The following is an 18,199-nucleotide window of genomic DNA, read 5'->3' as shown; positions in this document are numbered from 1 at the left end:
GCGCTTGTGAGGGTCAAATTTGTGCGGGTTTTTGCGTACAATGATAGTGTTCCCTTCGTAAAACCTGTCGGCCTTATGTCCAGGCAGGAAAAACTTGTAGGAATCTTCATTTGTGTGTACTGAGCTGCGCCTTGTGACTTTTCTGGGATCGCGGAGTTCTGGGTCATCGGGGTAGGTCATTTCGCCTAGTCGGAACAATGCAAAGAAACCGGTTAATAGCTGAGCAAGAAACAGAGTGTCGTCGTAGTCAGTGGAGGAGGAGAGCTTGTCGACGACGGTCTCGAGGTCCTCAATGGTCAGCGCGCGCTTACGCGAAGTAGGAACTGCTCGCATCCGCTTACAACCCTGCAATGTACGATGTACCAGAGCGGAGTTGCGAGAGGATCGAACATCAGGGAAATACGGTTCCAATTGATGGCATATACCTGACAGGTATGTTCCAACTGAATCAGGCTTGATGTGATGACACATGTACACTGTGAATAGGCTTAGGGTGTCTGGAGTTGGGTCAAGGGGGTAGTCGTGCATTTTTACAAAGTTCAAGTACGAGTTGAGGGCAGAGCCGTAGTTTTTCCAGGTTGAATTATCCACGGCTTGTCCAAGGGCAATAGCGCGCTCATGTATGAGACGCTCTCGTGTCCAGACTTCCCTGAGGGGTTGTCTGGACCGAACATTTGATGAGATCATTTTTGGGCAGCCCCCAGCGCCAATTGAGGGGGTGTAAAAGGGGTGATGGTGATTCCAGGCACGTACTGACGTGCGAGTTCAAAGTTGTTTCGTGAGATTGCATCGGCGACATAATTTAGTTCACCTGCGATGTGGAGCACGCGTAGATGAAGGCTTTCAACGATCAGGGCATCAGCGGCGCTGATCAGGATGCTGTTATAGTGAGGCAAGCAACGCAGAGTGTTGAAAATCGCGACTGTGTTGTCATTGTCGGTATAAATCAATATACGTGAAGACGGGGGTGGATGCTGTGACTCAATGATATGGTGGAGGGCAGCCAGTACGCATAATGCCTCGAAATAAAAAATTTGTTCTTCATCCAGCCCATCAGGTACAGGAGAATAGAAACCGACGCATTTGTCAGGCCTCCAAAATCCCATCCCTTTCAGACATGCATCGCAGTATATTGTGAAATCAGCGGATGATGTGTCCCAGCGAAGTTGCTGGATCAAGCAAATGCCTGAATCACGTTCTAGGTGCGAGACCGCCCAAGATAGGTCGGCGCGCACGGCGTTATTGATCCTCACGCACCTATCTGGGGCATTCTTGCCGCTAATTTTTGCATAGAAGTTGTTGAGAGCTGGTCTGAGGAGGGGGAAGACATTGAAGCTCCAATTCATCCAACCCGCCAAACGCTGCCATTCCCTTAAGGAAAATCGTCGGCGGTTGGTGATGAAGTCGGTAATCGCAGCCACCAAGTCTTTCAGGCAGTCTGCGGGCATGGACAACGTTAAGGCATTCGCATCGACTTCTATCCCAATAATTGTTAGGACTGGACCAAAGACCTGTTTCTTCTCTTTGTGGGGCAGGTTGATCTCGTCCCAAAGGTGTAAGATCTTGACCTGATTTGTTGGCATGAATTTTCGATAAGGTTCATACCAAGTGACATTTGAGGCGGCCTCGGGTCCAAAGGAGTCATCTGAATATGTGCCCAGAAGGTCTATCTGGCGCTTCTTCTTCGCTATCCATGATACTAGGGACATGAAGGCGATCCAGTTACATCCAGACCCACGCCCCCCAAAAGCGCAGTTCCTGTCGATGTGTAAGGCACCGTCAATCCGATTTGCCTGTTTTATCTGCCAGTATGGGTGTACTGGTAATAGTCTGTAAGCCTCGGCGACGTCGGACTTGAATAATATGCGAGGTGAGTCAGGATCGCGGCGATGCATCGATAGCAAGAATTCTCCGAGATGTCGTAGGTTATCCAGTGGGTACCCGACGATGTGGTCTCTAGGAATCATACTGTTTAACGAGTATTTGCCAGCACTCTGGTGGGTCACCATTCGCAAGTCAGTTGAGCGAGGCTTGGGGATGGCGAAGATCGGCATACAATACATTCCAGGCAAGAGTTGTTCCCCGAATGACTCGGAGAAGCGTCCCTTGAAGATCTCATGGTCGCGCTGGTCACGCAGAAATTGTGCCTCCACGGGATCTTCTGGTGAAGGGTAAGATAGATCCAAAGTGTCTGGATACTCCCCGCTGTGGGTATCGGCCCATGGCCAGAAACCCTCACGGAGACCACGGCACACGGAAGCTACAAACGGTTTGTTTGGGTGTGTTTCAAGAAGTTGTTCAAAGCGATCGACATAAATGGGGGAAACTATGTCGAAGAATGTTGGGTTTTCTTTGATGGTTTTCATGACAATAGGGTTTGCAAGTTCAGAGCAAGGAACGGGCGGCAAAGGCATTGCCGTTTCTGACCAGTCAGCTGAAGATTTTGAGAAGTAATCATTGTCTTCCCAAATGTTATGACGAAGGTACTTAGGTTGTAGATTTTGAGCTAGATCCTTCTTTAGAGTCGCAATTTTCTTTCCCGTGACCTGTCCGTTTGCATTTCTTGCAAGCGTGTCGGAAGCGACAGTCTTCGGCTGAGTTCCTGCATCCGTTGACTGAATTGAAGCGGTTGCATAATTCTGTTTTGTTAGCCGTTCTGGAGGTGAGTCGCTTGGACGTGAGGTGGGAGTTGTCTGATTCAACTCCGTCTGGCATGACAATGGCAGAGAAGAACCTAGAGAATCGGTGAGTGTCGGTGAGGAGAGCATTTTGTCCTCCTCCGACTTCGTTCCTGATGGCAATATCGTACAGGATGATTTTGCGATGCGACGACTGTATTCTTGCTGAGAAGTGACCCTCGATGTATTCCCCGTATTCACGGAGTTCTTGCTCTCGATGAGGAAAGGTGAATTTAATTGCTTTGATGGTCGCATTCCAGGCGCTGGTCCATTCGCCACTCGTTTGGACCCTTTTCGAAGGCTCAGATCGTCCAAGGGAAATTTCAGTAGATCCCACGCGTCCAACGTTCTCTTTAGGAGCGGATATATGGTGCAATGATGAGAGCACGGCATCGAGGTTGACTGCCTGTCCTCTGATAATGTTGTCCCATTCTGAGGCTGGAAATCCAAGTGGTGCGGTTCTGGAGTTTTGAATCCACTGCTTGATTGCTTTGGGATCTCGAGAGAATAAGGCGATGATCCTGCGTGATTCCTCGCACTCTTTGTTTCCGGAGCGTCTTTCTTCCTCTTCTCGAGAGAACCATGGCATTTGAGATTCAAAGACTCTACGTTTTCTGTTAGATCGTGTTCCCTCTGTGTCGGAGTCATGAGGATCGTCGTCGGCATCGATAAAGTCTCCAGAAAGGGGTCTCTTAGACCTTCTGGATTGGCCACTGATGTGGGATATGAGTTCGTCGATTTCATCATCGCGTTGTTGATTCCTAGCATGAGCGGATTGGCTGCTTCGTGTACCTGAGGGTTGCAGTCCTTGTTGGACTTGATGTCCTCTCCTAATCGCTGAAGTAGCGAGAGCTTCGACTTCGTTGAGGGTTCGCGTGTAGGATTCGACTGCTGCATCCTTGGTTTTCTCTGGCCTCGTTGTGTTAGAATCGAGTATGGTAACGATTTTTGATAGTGCTCCGAGTTTCGTGATCTCCTTTCTTTGAAAGCTCTCGACTGCGTCGTCCATGAGGTTGATGCATTCCTGTTCGAAAGGCAGTTCCTCATTTTGTGCATTTCCTCCATTGGATTCATTGAATTCCGGACTGGGTTGTCGCTGTTCGTCATTCGTTCCCGCAAAGATGGTGTTTGCGTCTGGAGTCTCCTGAGTAACGTCGGGGTCTGCTGGGTCATCTGGGGGTAGTTGTCCCCCGAGTTGTTCTGCATTCGAGTCAGCAGTTGCGGAGGAGCCGTATCTACCTCCATCCGCTCCAGCAGCAGCGGAGGGCGCCTGTCCAGGTTCTGCAGATGCGAAATAGATGGCATGGTTGTCACTCATAGGAGTTTACTTGAGGTACGATGAATACAAAGTATTTTATTGACGAAAATGAGAAAACAGCTTAAACTAAAGAGAGGTTGTGAGCTATTTCAACGAGAGCCTTACAAAAATGAAATGGGAATCGCACCTAGCTGAGGGAGTGAGATGTTGAAACGAGAGCCTTACAGAAAGGGGCGTTTCATCTCACTCCTCAACTGGTGGTGCGAGTCTAAAATAAGCTGTGATCCAAGCGTGGATCGTGAAGCTCGAGTCCAAGCGTGGATGTAGAGTTTGCCAGCGGGCAATTGAGCAGCGGCTCATAGTCGCATGTTGGCGAACGTGACGACTATATTGTATGCGTGTAACTCAAGCTTTGGTCAGTGCTTATTGGACTTGAGTAAACATAGTTTAAACTCGATAAAATTGTCCATTACTCTCTAGTCATGATCTCAAGCGTGCCATCTAAGCGCCTTATGAAAACATGTCCAGATGGCACGCATACAGTGAGGGCGAGATTCTTCACACTGACGGAGTCAAGACAACGAGCTCATATACCTACTCCGATGGCAGTCGATTGAGTATTCTCTTCTCCTTCTTCTCCTCCTTCCCTCTATCAATATCCCCTCAAAGATGTCACCGCTTACATGGCCGTAAACTCCTGTGGAAGGGAGGCCCGTAAGTGATCCATATCTCAATGTCCATTTGACACTTATCAAATAATAATCTGTGACTAGTTGTGATGGCAGGTAGGCAGGATTTTCTTTTCATATCTTGAACTTGTGCTGGTCATCTAATCACGCTGCGCATCCGTCCGACAGGTGAATTCACTTTCTGCTAACTCTGCAGCCAATCTCCCCCCCATCCAATAGTCATTAGTAACTGTATGGCATCAGCAAGCCGTAGCGAGGAAGAGAGCCCATTAAATGATACCAGTAAGATCCCTGTTCCATCCTCCTTTAGGTAGCAAAGTCTTGCCACTTTCAATTCGGCTGCAAACCTGTATTGACAGAGAGTCAAGGGGGTAGCGGGACGTGGATCCCGCACCAAGGAGGGGGGGTGTCCGGCCGAAGGCCGAAAAAAAAAAGTGACGCCCCATCAATTTTCAAATTTTGAAGGGCAGCGACATTCCATGCATCTGAAGCTGACACGGACGATCCAAACCAAGAGTACTACTATCTACGTTGACACACCCTACACTCCCCACGCCGCCCCAGGCCAAGCGCCTCTTGCTTCTCTGAATCAGTTACACCACTCAGACGCTTCGGATTCTTACTCGGCCTGTATATATATGAAAGAGTTGCTTTCGAAGATTTATCACATTCACGGTAATGAAGAAATGCCCTCTCATTCTGTACAGTGTAGCTACTTACCCAGGATGATCCGTCTTTGAACAAGTTTTTTAGAGCCACTTTGTTTCAATATCATGCTAGCGCAGACCCGTTATACGCATCTTCGGTGGACTCGACTTAGCTTAAACTTAGTAACCGCCTGTGCATAGTTGACTTGTTACACGGAAATATTTTGAATTAAAAATTTAAAAAAAAACATGAGTACATATGGGAAAAACATACTTTATTGGGAAGGTAATTGTGGGGGGGTGTCAGGCAGAACCCTGAAAAAAAAAAATAACGAGTGTTGGTCTCTTTTCCACATTCCGCCACCCCCTTGGAGCGAGTTAAGGGTAAGGCCGATTTTGGGCTGATTGATAAACGCAAGATAAACGCCGCCCTTCATCTTTTTTCCCATCAATCACCATCGAGGAATGTCCTCACTCAAGTCTGAGCCGCAAAGCCATTCCATAGCTGGCCCAAATTCTTCCAGCGTAATATATTCCTTGGATGGTCGAGGAGGAGGACACAGTGATGGGGTGCGTAGAGCATGCCGTGCCGAGTCTGCCGACAGACTGACTGGTGAACCTTATATTCAGAAACAGCCGGGTGAAGCAACATCACCTCGTTACTGTGCGTTCAACGCATTTTCTATAAAAGCGTATCGATCCTGATCCACTTGCCCCCAGTATACTACCGTCTTTACGCAACGGACGGCGCGATAAAGTCGTTCAACCCCATTTACTCCAACGATCTGTTTATCAGCCGCATTTTGCCCAAGTCCCTCACTCCCCCTCGTACTGCTTTATCACTAAAGAAATATCTTTGCAAGATTGAAGGCTTGGCAGGATCAAACGCAAGTCTATTTGAGTCACCGTTAAGCGATGTTGCCATAGCGGACTCCACATGTCTCAAGCTCCGCGGCATCTCGGCGCAGGCATTTCGTCTCGCGAGCCGATGGCTTTGGTGGTCGGGATTGCCGAGGCTGATAAACGATCAGATGCGCCACGGGTGGGCAATAAGTTGATTGAAAGCCCTGACTCGCACGAGACGCGCTACGGTATGTCTGATATTTGTGTCGTCGTTCTTAATTCTCAACCAATCTAGTGTATTACCGCGTATACGGCGAAGAGAGTGAAGTGAACACGAAAGCGGCCTTCAACGAAAGTGATACTACCTTGGGTCGCATAGACACGTTATCTATTGCGCCGCCGTGTACCGTGGGCTCTTTAAAGTCTCGTGTCATGAAGGTCGAAGGCATCGCAGATCAAGAGATTCGGTTGTTCAAGGACACCGATAGTGAAGTTCAGATGAAAGACACTGGCCGAGCACTCTCCTTTGCAGAAACATTCCCAGGTTGCGTTGAAGACGACCCATTGGCGGTCGTCTATTGTTCAAAAACAACGAGTTCGTCGTCAACCATGACAAAGGCGATTCGAGGAAAATACAATTTCAGTGAGTAAAATTGTCAATGACTCCTCAGGAATTTTTTTAAGCGTGCCCTCCAAGGGCCTGACGGCCGAAAAATTTCCGCTGCACTGTGGCATGCCTACAGTGTAGGCGAGATTCTTTTCACTGACGGAGTCAAGACAACCCTCAATGGCTGGGCCGCTTACAGGGCCGTAAACTCGGCTGGAAGGGAGGCCTGTAAGTGATCCATATCTTAATACTCATTTGACACTTATCAACGGGTACTTGCGACTAGTCGTGCACGCAGGTAGCACATATTTTAGTCACGTTGAGCCTTAATATATCCCGTTCATTCTCTTTGTGGGGGAGTATATACAAGAAAAGTAATATTGGGATGGTAGATATAGACTAGAAATAGTGGGATTGGTTCAGAATGAGTGGGATTGAAATGTCAATAGTGGGATTGAAATCTCGCACTACTAGTATTCTCGTCATCACCCAATGTCCCCCCATCCAATAGTTATTGGTAACTGTACAACATGGGCAAACCCGTATCGAGAAAGAGAGTCCGTTAAATGATATCAGGAAGATCCCCTGTTACCATCACACTAGTAGGTAGCAGCTTAGTTTTCTCAGGTTCAAATCATAAGTTTCGGATCGCACCTTCTGATCCACCTGACCTACTTAACTGTGTGACTGAGTGGCAATCGAGACTAAGTCACAGGAATTGATTGTGCCATGTGCATATTGGATTAATTTGAAAAGGTGGGAGGCTCCGAGTCATCTTCTCCAACTTTCCGGGCGCCTTCAATGAAGTCGGTATAAACCAAGTTGTCAGTTATGTTGAAGTCTTAATGAGATTTGAAGGTAGAGAGTACTTAGTACTTACTACTCACAGCTAACGGATCAACGAAAATAGCAGGGGCGTTGCCTCTTATTTCAAGACGCCTTGCCGCCGTCGCCCACATGATGATGCCAGTTGTAAAATATCAAAAGCACTCAAGTTGCTTGAATTTCTACATAATAAGATCTCCAGACTGTTCGAGTGTGCTGGGCTAGTTTGAGTGTGGCGGCGCGGGACTGAATGTGCTGCTACTTCGAGGATATAGAAGAACACGAATGAACGGCTAGTGACAGTCATACTTAAGTTGTTCACGGCGAAGACCGAAAACCGGACCAAACAACTTCCTCCTGAACACCAACGTCGGCGACATATTGTTGATTTCTTCTTCAGCACATGGATTTCCCAGGGATATTGCACACTTCCTCCGAGTCGCGGACTGGTGCACAAAACATTAATGTACCAGCCAAACTTGGCATGTTTTTTCTTTCTAATCTTCTGGGCCAAGTTGTACTAATCCTTGTGTTATGCCGGATTTTCGAGGAGGAGGTAATTGGTCTTGCAAGCTTGATGGTTAATAGTGCCCTCACGTTTTTGGTCACCATGATGTCATTTTTAGCCTTCCCAGGCCTGATCGATAGACGCCGCCCTTAAACTTCAGCTTCATCTTCTACCCCACCGATCACCACCGAGAAGCATACTAATGTCTTCATTCAAGTCTGAGCCGCAAAGCCCTTCCACAGCTAGCCCGAACTGTTCGAGCGGTCTATATTCCTTAGATGGACGAGGAGGAGGACCCAGCCATGGCGTGCGTAGACATGCTTTTTTGAAACCGTGTCGACAGATTGAGTGGTGGATTTAATAGACGCAGCACGCCGAAGCAACGTCACTTCGTTACTGTGCGTTTTACGCATTTTCTTTACAAGCATACCAATACTAATCCAGTTGCGCCCAGTGTACTACCGTCTTTACGCAACGGACGGCGCGATCAGATCGTAGAATCCCATCTACTCCAACGATCTGTTTATCAGCCGCATCTTGCCAAAGTCCCTCACTCCACCTCATACTCCTTTATCTCTAAAGATGTATATCTGCAAGATTGAAGGGTTGGCAGCATCAAACGCAAATGTATTCGAGTCCCTGTCAAGTGATAAAGCCCTAGCGGATTCCACACGCCTCAAGCTGCGAGGTACTCGTGGCCTAGGCGCGTCGTCTCGCGATCCGATGGTTTTGGTGGTCGGGGCTCCTGAGGCTGGGAAACGATCAAATGCGCCGCGAGTGGGCAATAAGTTGATTGAAAACCCTGAGTCACGCGAGACGTGCTACAGTACGTCTGATATTTGTGTCATCGTTCTTGATTCTCATCCAATCTAGTATATTATCGCGTATACGGTAAAGAGGGCGAAGAAAACTCAAAAACAGCCTTTGACGAAAGTGATACTTTCTTGGGCCGCATAGACACGTTATCTATTGCGCCGCCATGTACCGTGGCCTCTCTAAAGTCTCGCATCATGAAGGTTGAAGGCATCGCAGATCAAGAGATTCAGTTGTTTGAGGACACCGACGGAGAAGTCCTGATGAAAGACACTGACCGTGCACCCTTCTTCGCAGAAACATTCCCGGGTTGCGTTGAAGACGATCCATTGGCGGTCGTCTATAATCTAAAAATGCCCAGTTCGACATCAACCAAGACAAAGGCAATTCGAGCGAAGTGCAATTTCAGTGAGTAAAATTGTCAATGACTCTCCCGGAATTTCCTCAAGCGTGCACTCCAAGCGTCCAACCTCCTAAGCATTCCCGCAACTGGATGGCATGCCTACAGTGTCGGCGACATTCTCCACACTGACGGAGTCAGGGCAACGGCGTTAGGCAAGTATTCTCTTCTTTTTCTTTTCCTCCTTCCCTCTAGTGATCTCCCTTCCTCAAAGGCTACATGGGTTATATGGCCGTAAACTCGGCTGGAAAGGAGGCATGTAAGTGATCCATATCTCCACGCTGATTTCAAGTTTTACAAGTAATATTTTTTTCGACCAGTCGTGCCGGAAGGTAAGCAGAATTTTAGAATCTGAGACTTCCGCCCGTCATCTGATCAAACTGCGCATCCATCCGAAAGATCACTTCAATTTCTGCTAACTATGCAGCCAATCTCCCGCCGTCTTATCGAGAAAGAGAGTCCGTTGAATGATATCATCGAGATCCCCTGTTCCCATCCTATTAGAAGGTAGCAAAGTCTTCCCAAATTTGAAACATATCACTTGCGTAACTCAGCGGCAACCGAGACTAAGTCACAGGATTTGATTGAGCCATGTGCATATTGGATTAATTTGAAAAGGTTGGCGGTGCCGGTGAAGGACGAAACCCATTTGACGTCCGAACCAGTGGCTAAGTATGAGCATCCACATTGAGCATGAAACGACTCCAAAGTTTGGTGAGTGTGCGCGCTGGCGTGATCGGAGTCGAGCGGTGCTGGATGTCAATCAAGTGCCAGCGCATACGTAGTCGTAATCAGGGCGGATTGTCGAGAGAACTTGGGGAAGAGCTCGCCTCCCCCAATTCGGGCCCCCTTCAAATTTGAACCAAGTTGAGGTTTATGTTGAAGTCGTACTGGGATTTGAAGGTATGGAGTACTCACAGCCAGCCAGAATAACAGGAAGTCATGAATGTAAATCAGCAGCGATCGAGACCCAGCGCTAGAAATGTCGACCCTGTGGATATATATAGAAACAAGCAACGTTCCAAAGATTGCTGAAGGACCCGTTGAAGCTGGAGGTGAGTCTTCGAGGAGGAGTGGGGCGCGATAGTCAACTCGCATGAAACCTCGGAGGCTTGTGTCTTGGGTTTGAGCGGATGACCGCCAAGAAGGAAGGGTGTGTGTGATGCCATTGCCTAAAGAAAAAAAACTGTTGCCATGCTATTTTTAGCTTGGCGTTCCGGGCGGGCGGGTAAAATAAATAAATATATATAACTGTCTTCTTTTTCGCCAAACTTCATTTCGGACTCACTTGACACTCTTCCAACACACACACATTGACTGTGTGGATGACCGTTCTCCTCCCATAATACCATACTCACGTCGCTCTTTTACAAAACTACTACAATGCGTTGGCTCTCTACGGCGCTTGTCATCCTCGCGACGAGCTTGGTAACCGTGTCCGCCGCTAGCGGACCCACTCAGTGTCTCGCTTTTGACATCAACTGGAACTTGCTGGCGTTTGGGTATGGCGGGAAGGACTATAATGCTGGCACCCAGGACTCGTGGGGGACGTCAGGTAGCGCGACGGACATTACGACGTCTGGACGCCCGTGAGTTTTTTTGTTGGTTGTTTTCGTTCCGCAGCTTATCATCATCGCCGTTTCAGCCCGTTCGATCAACCGAACGTGCAGTGTTTCCTTTCACAGGTGAGAGTCCCTCGCAGTCTTCGGATGGTGGTGGCAACTTCGATGTTCGTTGCCTGTTTTCGATCAACGCCCGTCTTTCGATGTTGCCTACCTTTCTATTTCTCTGTGGCCCGCCTTTCTACGTTACACCAGTAAAGGCCACATTACCATTTCATCCATTCGGGGTTGCTACCCACCTTACTAGCACTGCACCCGTACTAATGCTAACCATCATCGTCATCGTCGGTACCAGTTTACCAACGCCATCTACGTCATCAACGGCGACTCAAAAAACCCAACCACCGTCTACATCTACGACGCAATGGCCAAATCATGGTCCGCCCAAATGACCACGACCACGCCCGCCACTTCCGGTGGACCCCAATTCGACCCAACAAACTTTGGTGGGATCCTCGATCATGATACCAACGTCTTTTGTAAGTCTGCTTTCCTTCTCCGTTCCGTGATAGTGTGTTAATGTGGGATAGACGCCTACTCCAATGCAGAACTCTTCTCACTCGACATGGGTCTCCTCAAATCCGCCAATTCAACTGCCATACCGTGGGTAGACGTCCAAAAACCGAATTTTGCGACGGGCCAATCGACGGCTTCGTATCAGCCCGTGATGGCCCTTGCCCAGAACCATATTCACTTTTTGGGTCTTCCCGGGTTGCCGGCTGGGGATGCGATGATTTTTGTTATTCATTGTACGCTCCTGTTTCTAGGTTTTTTTTTTGTGACGAGACTGATGATGGGATGGATGGACAGTCTCGTTTTTACAACCTACCCCACAGTCGTATGGGAGTTTCCCGGCGACGCATGGGCGGGCTGCGAGTTTCTTCCAGCAGACTGGGGTAAGCATCGTTTTTCTTTTGTTAGGGAGTGCGTCGTTGTTCTGACGCGTCATCTCATCTAGGTACAAACGGAATTCGCGTTCATACCAGACGACGGTTCGGCGACGTATGTCGTCAATGTCATTGTATGTCTCTCTTTTCCACTCTTTCTTTCGTCTCCTCTCAACTCTACCCCTCCGTCAGACAAACACAACGAAAACCCTCACAGGCCCGACGACAAAAGACTCTTCAGCAACATACGCGACCTCCACATCAGCCCTTGTCCAGCTCTCAACGAGCGCAGGTGTGTCTTGGATGGGGTATGATTCGTCTTCAGGGACTGGGACGGCGTGGTCGGCTGTTAAAGCTCTTCCGTCTGTCAACCTAACTTCTGTGACTTCGGGGAGTGCGAGTTCGACAAGTAGTGGTGCTGTTAAGCCTAGTGGGAGTGCTGGGACATCATCAGGAGGGGGGAGTAGTAGTAGTAAGTCTGGTGCGGTGAGTGGTAGGGTTGGTAAGGGGTGGTGTGGTTCGTTGGTGGTGGGTGTGTTAGGGGTGGGGCTTGGGCTGGTGGTGTGAGATGTTGATTGGTGGTGGGTGGTGAATTGACTCGATGCGATAATTGGACGATTGAACACACTCTTTCTTGTTTCTTTGCTTTGCATCAATCATATCATATGGACAATGTTCGATACATTTAGATTTAAATTTGATTCGAGTAATTTATCGGCCTGGGTTTAGTTTTCATACTACATAGGTTGTTTCTTGGCTAGCTCTCTTTTTTCTTGAATTGGGGTTTGAAGAGTTCTAGTTGAGGAGAATCGAGATGATGCTGCTTACAGATCTAGAGCGCCGTGCGTTGAAATCGACCGTGATGACTAAGCTGTGTTCTAGTCGCTCCTCAGGCCTCAGGCGTTCTCTCGTCCTAACTCAACGTGGTTTGGCCGTGAAGCTGAAGAGTCTGTGCGACGGGGAGGTAAGTAAGTTCCTCAGTGCTCTGCCGTTCAATTTCTCACAAAGTGCTTCCGAGTGGCAATCTTTAACCTGTCAGCAATGTCAGGAAAATCGAAATCGGAAGATATGTAGAGACATGAAGTGATCAATGCATATCAGTCCATCACCTTTTCGGGGGGAAAATATGGCTCAGTAATCATTTATATCGTATTGTCAGAATGATTACCTTGATGTCGATTGACCAGAAAGACCACCACGATTATTACTGACAAGGTTGCTCCATAGTCACAGTCGTGATCAGCGAGACAACCGTTGATTATGCTCCTCAGCACAAATATTGCCATCTTAGTTACCCCTGGCAAATAAGGGGTATGCTATCCAATCGATAATGGCAATTCATGCAAAGGTAATGGATAATAATGCAAAGTAATGATACATTTACAAGATCAATATCTACATGGTACCAAGGGGGGAGCGGGATTTGAATCTGCCATATGGGGTCGGTTGGTTAGTCTGGCTGGCAGGCTGTTAAAAATTTTCTATTTTAAGTACCAATTTTGGGTAATTTACAGGCTGGGTGAGCTCAGATTGGACTGGTGCACTTTCTGAGGTGTTTTGCATGCTGTCCTCACTTACAAAGTGGGATATTTCCTAGGATGACCCTTTCAGAAGCATTAAGTGCTATTTACACTTAGAATTTTTAAGAAACCTGGTATACAATATATGATTTGACAATATTTGAGACAGCAAAATCATTATCTGGCAACATTGTGAGGCAAAAGTCCCTTCATGCACAATTGGTCTTCAAACCTACTACAACTGACACAAAGGAAGTAAGCAATGCACTGAGAACAAGAAGGAGAGCAAGAGAGAGAGAGAAAAGTGCACAAAAGCAAGGAAGGCAAACAACAATGCAAAAGTTCTTCACTGAATCACTGCAGGAAGCACGTACACCTGCACCATCAGTATCTACAGCCCAGCTCCTTGTGAACCCTATCAGACTCCATGCATCAACCACAACACACACCTTGGGTTTGAGGAAGGGCCAGCAAATGAAGGTGTGCAGTGTAGATAATACGGTGGCTAACACAACACCCAAAAAATGCCCAAAACATGTGGCCTATTTATAGATTATACCTATATATGGAAGGTTATTCACACGCCTGGTTGGTTAGTCCAGCCATAGTGGCATTATGAAAAAAATCAACATGATATATTAAATTAAAATTGTGCTCCCCCCTTGCATGGTACTAGGGTGCAGGTAATTCTCGAACGTACACAAGAATCTCTTCCAACTTGTAATCCACATCTCCTCGCAAATACTCTGCAATTTCCTTCACGCCCTCCTTGATATCGCCCATCTCACGCTTTAGCCAGCCGATATCGTCTTCATTGGTAAATGTGATGTGCTTCTTTTGAATAGGCGCTCGTCTGCAGCATCCAGAACATCTACACCTCGCTTCGACAAGGATCTGAGAACGTTCTGGCATAATGTCAATGATTAGTATAACCGCTTGTAAGCAGAGTTTGATAACTCACCTTGCTGCGCCGTGCTGATGTGCTAGCCCCCATTGTATTGATACAATTCCTGGTTCCAAGTCCGGTGTTTGGTAGGTGACATCATGATTGAGAGAGCCTTGGATCGTCGCTGGATGAGGAGCATGGTTCGGAGCATCTCCGAACTACTGGAGAACAGCGATGGGGACGAGGACGGTTACGTGGAGGAGAAGGGGGGAGAGTTGGGTGTGCTCCTGAGTATTCAGATGGGAGGAAAGTCTGGGTTGGTCTGCTTGTCACATCCTGACCCAACGTGGGTCTGATGAGAGGGTGGTGGGTGAGGATAGAGTGGGATGGGGCGATGCTGAAGGTTCGTGGCAGAGTTCACTCACCATCTTTGTGCATTATATGTGTTTTGGGGCGGCAGGATCAACGTTGGAGCATGACGACTGCCATGCCGAGGGTGTGGAGTATGTTCTCTCCAACACTCCTGGACTCCACAGGAATTACGGCACAATCAGACACCGAATGGAGCCCAGGCGGCGTATTGGAAATGAGGCGCACTGTGGTATTTGAAGTGAGCATCGTGGGACCCTAAGGATGTTGAATCGCCAAACGGAAGGAGCACAAGATTTTGGGGAGCAACGAGCGAACAGGTAGAATTTCTGTTCGTGAGTTGAATTAGAGAAGAGAGTAAAAGAGTGAAAAGGCGCCTTGATTCCATGAAAGCGTGAAGTATATGGAGGAACGATGACAATGATTCAGGATGAAAGAGTAGAATACGACAAATACATATACAAACAATTCCTACGTGTAAATAATTTGTCGTAGCACGATAACTTTGTTGCGAATGATTGTCAGATAGCGGCCAGCACTGGAAATAATATGACCTCGGCACCTCAGATATGATATTCCTCCTCCTTGTAGGCTGGACAAGATGATGTGAAGTGATAACCTTCTGACATGCCCGCCGGGAAAAAACTTATCGCGTACTGCTTGTTCAGACCAGCAGCTTATCAGGGATGACATGATCTGATAAATAGCTGAAATGGCTGCCCGCAAGAAGCTGATCAGTTCATATATGTTCATCAGCTGCCGCAACCACTGATATGCTAATTTCGATTTTTCCGACAAACGTATGGTCGAGCTAGAACTCTACCGTCATTCAAAGGTGCTCACATTGCCCACTCCCTCGTTGATTGCTGCTAGCGGCACTGGTCTTGTGCTGGATTTGTGGCGCATACATAATACTGATAAGTTAAACACACAATTGTGCAGATTCTGTGGAGTACTTACTCATGGAGTCCCTCAGCTCTCTTCTATACTAGAAGTGATCCCAGAGCGATCCGGCCCCGCGACCTTGAGGCTCCCGACTTTCGCTAATAAGGTGCGTTCGTATGATCGTCGATATTTGGGTGATTTACTTGCAAGTCTCCGTGTTCAACAGGTCGTCAATTTTACCGTTGACGCGCTATTTGTTATGGTTAATGGGATCCTATTTGAATCTACTAGGAGCTTGTTCATTCGCGTCCGTGAACTCAGATTTTGATTCCGTCTGTCCTCGTCTCTGCTGTTGAAGTTGTCGCTCACGCCGATACTGCTAGGGTGCCAAAACCAAGGCCCCCTTATCGCCAATTTTCCGTGCTGGTATCACGTCAGATAGTATTTTTTTTAATTTTTTTAATTTTAATGTCAAATTTAAAGTCCATTGGGGCAGGGCCCCACGTCAGACCTTACAACCCAGTAGACTACCTAAGGCCCCTAGTCCCATGTATACCTGACCCCCTTAAGATCACCCCATGCACTGGTGGAGGCATGCCTGCAGCGATTCTTCCCCCACACAGCCCGGCACGGAAACGCCGTTTTGGGGCGCATCTAAAACGTGGGCAGGGTAGTCTCGCCATATTGCCTATCGATGCAATCCACCTGCGGTAATGTTTCGTCTTCTAAGTACCCGATCCCGAGGGATAGGTACAGCCAGTGGGACGAGCGCGATCAGGGAGGAGAAAATAAAGTTGTTTGTTTGCCGTTTGCTTGAGTTCCGTGTTTGCTGATGATCCTGTCATGATGTTACTTGTGCTTGGAGTCTGTGGGCTGTGATGCGGGTAGAGAGGTGAGGAGAGGGGGGGAGAGAGCCTTTGATACCCAGTCAAAACCCCGGCAGTTGAGGTCAGCTGAGTTCTGCTCAAATTGGCAAAAGCCGATTTCAGCAGCTGTTCGGACTATAGCAGATGAGAATCTGCTCAAATCTGCTCACATTGTTTGTGTTCACAAACATGGCATAAACTCACCTGCTGAAATCGGTTGAGCTATGATGAAAACTGTCCGGTAAAATCATTGAATCTGATGAGATCTGATAGTTCAAATCATTTGAAAATCATTTTTAACATTCAATTTGGTACAATACAAGCAGATCCTAGTTTATGTACACCTGAACGAGATTAGCAACTTACTCGTTGGAACATTGGAGCCTCCAGCGTGCAATATAAACTGGCCCCTGATTCCCTTCGCGTATTCTGAAATTGATTCCTTTGTCATCACGTGCCCCCTGTGTTTCCCCCGTTCCCTGTGTTCCTGATGGAGGGCATGTCAGCCACTGGGGTAGACCAGTCTACAGAGTCCACAGAGAAGGCACAGGCACCAGGGTCCAGCTCTCTCATCTTTACTAAACCCTGATTTGACACACTCCGGAATTCTCCGGTCTTCTCCCTCGTTGTACGCCACGTCGCCAAAACACTTCCAGCATCGTTTGGTGTCGTCGGCTTCAACCTAGCAGGGTATCTTTACCTCAATTACAAATTGAAGAAAATTGGGAAATAATATATTTGAGTTCTAGCTATGAGTTGCTGAAGAGTGCGCCAAATTAGAGCCACAAAGAAAAGATTTACTCGAGCTTATCGTTGGAAACAGCGAGCAGCAAACAACGATGAGGAAACTTCGATGTTAAATTTGGCGTGACAAACGGATACCGCCCTGAGCGGACACTTAAATCTACGTTATATAAGCTGATGGCTCTTGCTACGTTTTGAGCTGCGAGCTGCGCTCATTTTTGAATGGCCCTGTTAGGTCAACCAAAATACACCAGTAGCATTTTATTATGAGGATGGGTGGAAAAAGGCGGGCCAAGGTGCAACAAAGATGGGCGGGTTCAGGCGCGACGAAGGTGGGCGGGTTCAGGGACGTGGCTAAATAACACGGTCCGGGATTGATGAGCTGTTTGACATGAGGCTGGTGGAAAGTCGGAAAAGGCCGAGTCCACCATCAGTCTACGTAGAACGGTCTACCCCAGTGGATGCAAAGCTCTGTCCTGATGTGGAAGAGTGAGTTTGACTCGAAGATTGTTTGGCCATGTGAAGTTGTTGCAAGCCGCCATGCAAGAGCGCAAAGAACATGTATGTTTGTCTTGGTCTCAATTAGCCTGAGCTGGACATCTGCAGGAATGAGATTGGTGAGACGTACCATACAATGTTTGACTATCTTGATGTTTTTTGCATGTACTACGGAGCTTAGTATCAGTTAACGAGTTGTTCCATGTCATAGGATGGAGAAAATACCTGTCCAAAGTCCCCTGGGGGTTTGAGATCAAGAAGGAACAATGAAAGGAGGCAGAAAACGAACACCTCATGTACGCGAAGTCAGCAAGTTGAGATGATTGGTGGGTCCATGCGGTAGTCAGATAGAGGAGCAGTCATTTGACTTAGCGATAAAAGCGGGGGGAGATGGAAGAGGGATAACGCCAACGGAAAGCATGGAAATTTCTTTTAAGTTCGCGATGGTGTGATGATAGCGTGGGAGAGCTTACAGAGAGGATGTGTCTCATATGTTGTTGCACATGTGCACTAGCTATACGAAGGGTTATTTGAAGGGAATACGATACAGACAGATTTGAACCGTTTTGACAAACGAGATGTGTGTATGATTGTGAAGCTAGATCTATTTTTAGGTGTGGCGCGCTTTGCCAAGAATTTGTGATCAATATCAAC

At 47.7% G+C, this 18,199-nt stretch overlaps 3 protein-coding genes across 3 annotated transcripts; all 3 read left to right on the top strand.

Moving 5' to 3' along the window:
* Positions 1-6,209: 6,209 nt before the first annotated feature.
* On the top strand, positions 6,210-7,114 carry LACBIDRAFT_296005 (uncharacterized protein; the record flags this gene model as incomplete). Its single annotated transcript, XM_001890092.1, has 4 exons — positions 6,210-6,363; positions 6,411-6,758; positions 6,813-6,950; positions 7,009-7,114. 4 exons carry the CDS (start codon positions 6,210-6,212, stop codon positions 7,050-7,052), a joined length of 684 nt encoding a protein of 227 aa, XP_001890127.1. The 3' UTR covers positions 7,053-7,114.
* A 1,243-nt stretch (positions 7,115-8,357) lies between these two features.
* On the top strand, positions 8,358-10,500 carry LACBIDRAFT_335205 (uncharacterized protein; the record flags this gene model as incomplete). The annotated part of the gene is made up of 10 exons (XM_001890091.1): positions 8,358-8,362; positions 8,399-8,453; positions 8,554-8,881; positions 8,929-9,276; positions 9,483-9,527; positions 9,589-9,600; positions 10,064-10,171; positions 10,276-10,323; positions 10,379-10,421; positions 10,476-10,500. 10 exons carry the CDS (start codon positions 8,358-8,360, stop codon positions 10,498-10,500), a joined length of 1,017 nt encoding a protein of 338 aa, XP_001890126.1.
* Positions 10,501-10,651: 151 nt separating this feature from the next.
* Positions 10,652-12,344, top strand: LACBIDRAFT_316820 (uncharacterized protein; the record flags this gene model as incomplete). The annotated part of the gene is made up of 7 exons (XM_001890090.1): positions 10,652-10,857; positions 10,914-10,953; positions 11,138-11,369; positions 11,421-11,639; positions 11,701-11,786; positions 11,849-11,911; positions 11,970-12,344. 7 exons carry the CDS (start codon positions 10,652-10,654, stop codon positions 12,342-12,344), a joined length of 1,221 nt encoding a protein of 406 aa, XP_001890125.1.
* Positions 12,345-18,199: the final 5,855 nt, after the last annotated feature.

Source organism: Laccaria bicolor, genomic scaffold, assembly GCF_000143565.1.
Source record: "Laccaria bicolor S238N-H82 LACBIscaffold_79 genomic scaffold, whole genome shotgun sequence".
NCBI lineage: Eukaryota > Fungi > Basidiomycota > Agaricomycetes > Agaricales > Hydnangiaceae > Laccaria > Laccaria bicolor.
Note: the sequence above shows the minus strand (reverse complement) of the source record. Positions and strands in the feature narration are given on the sequence as shown.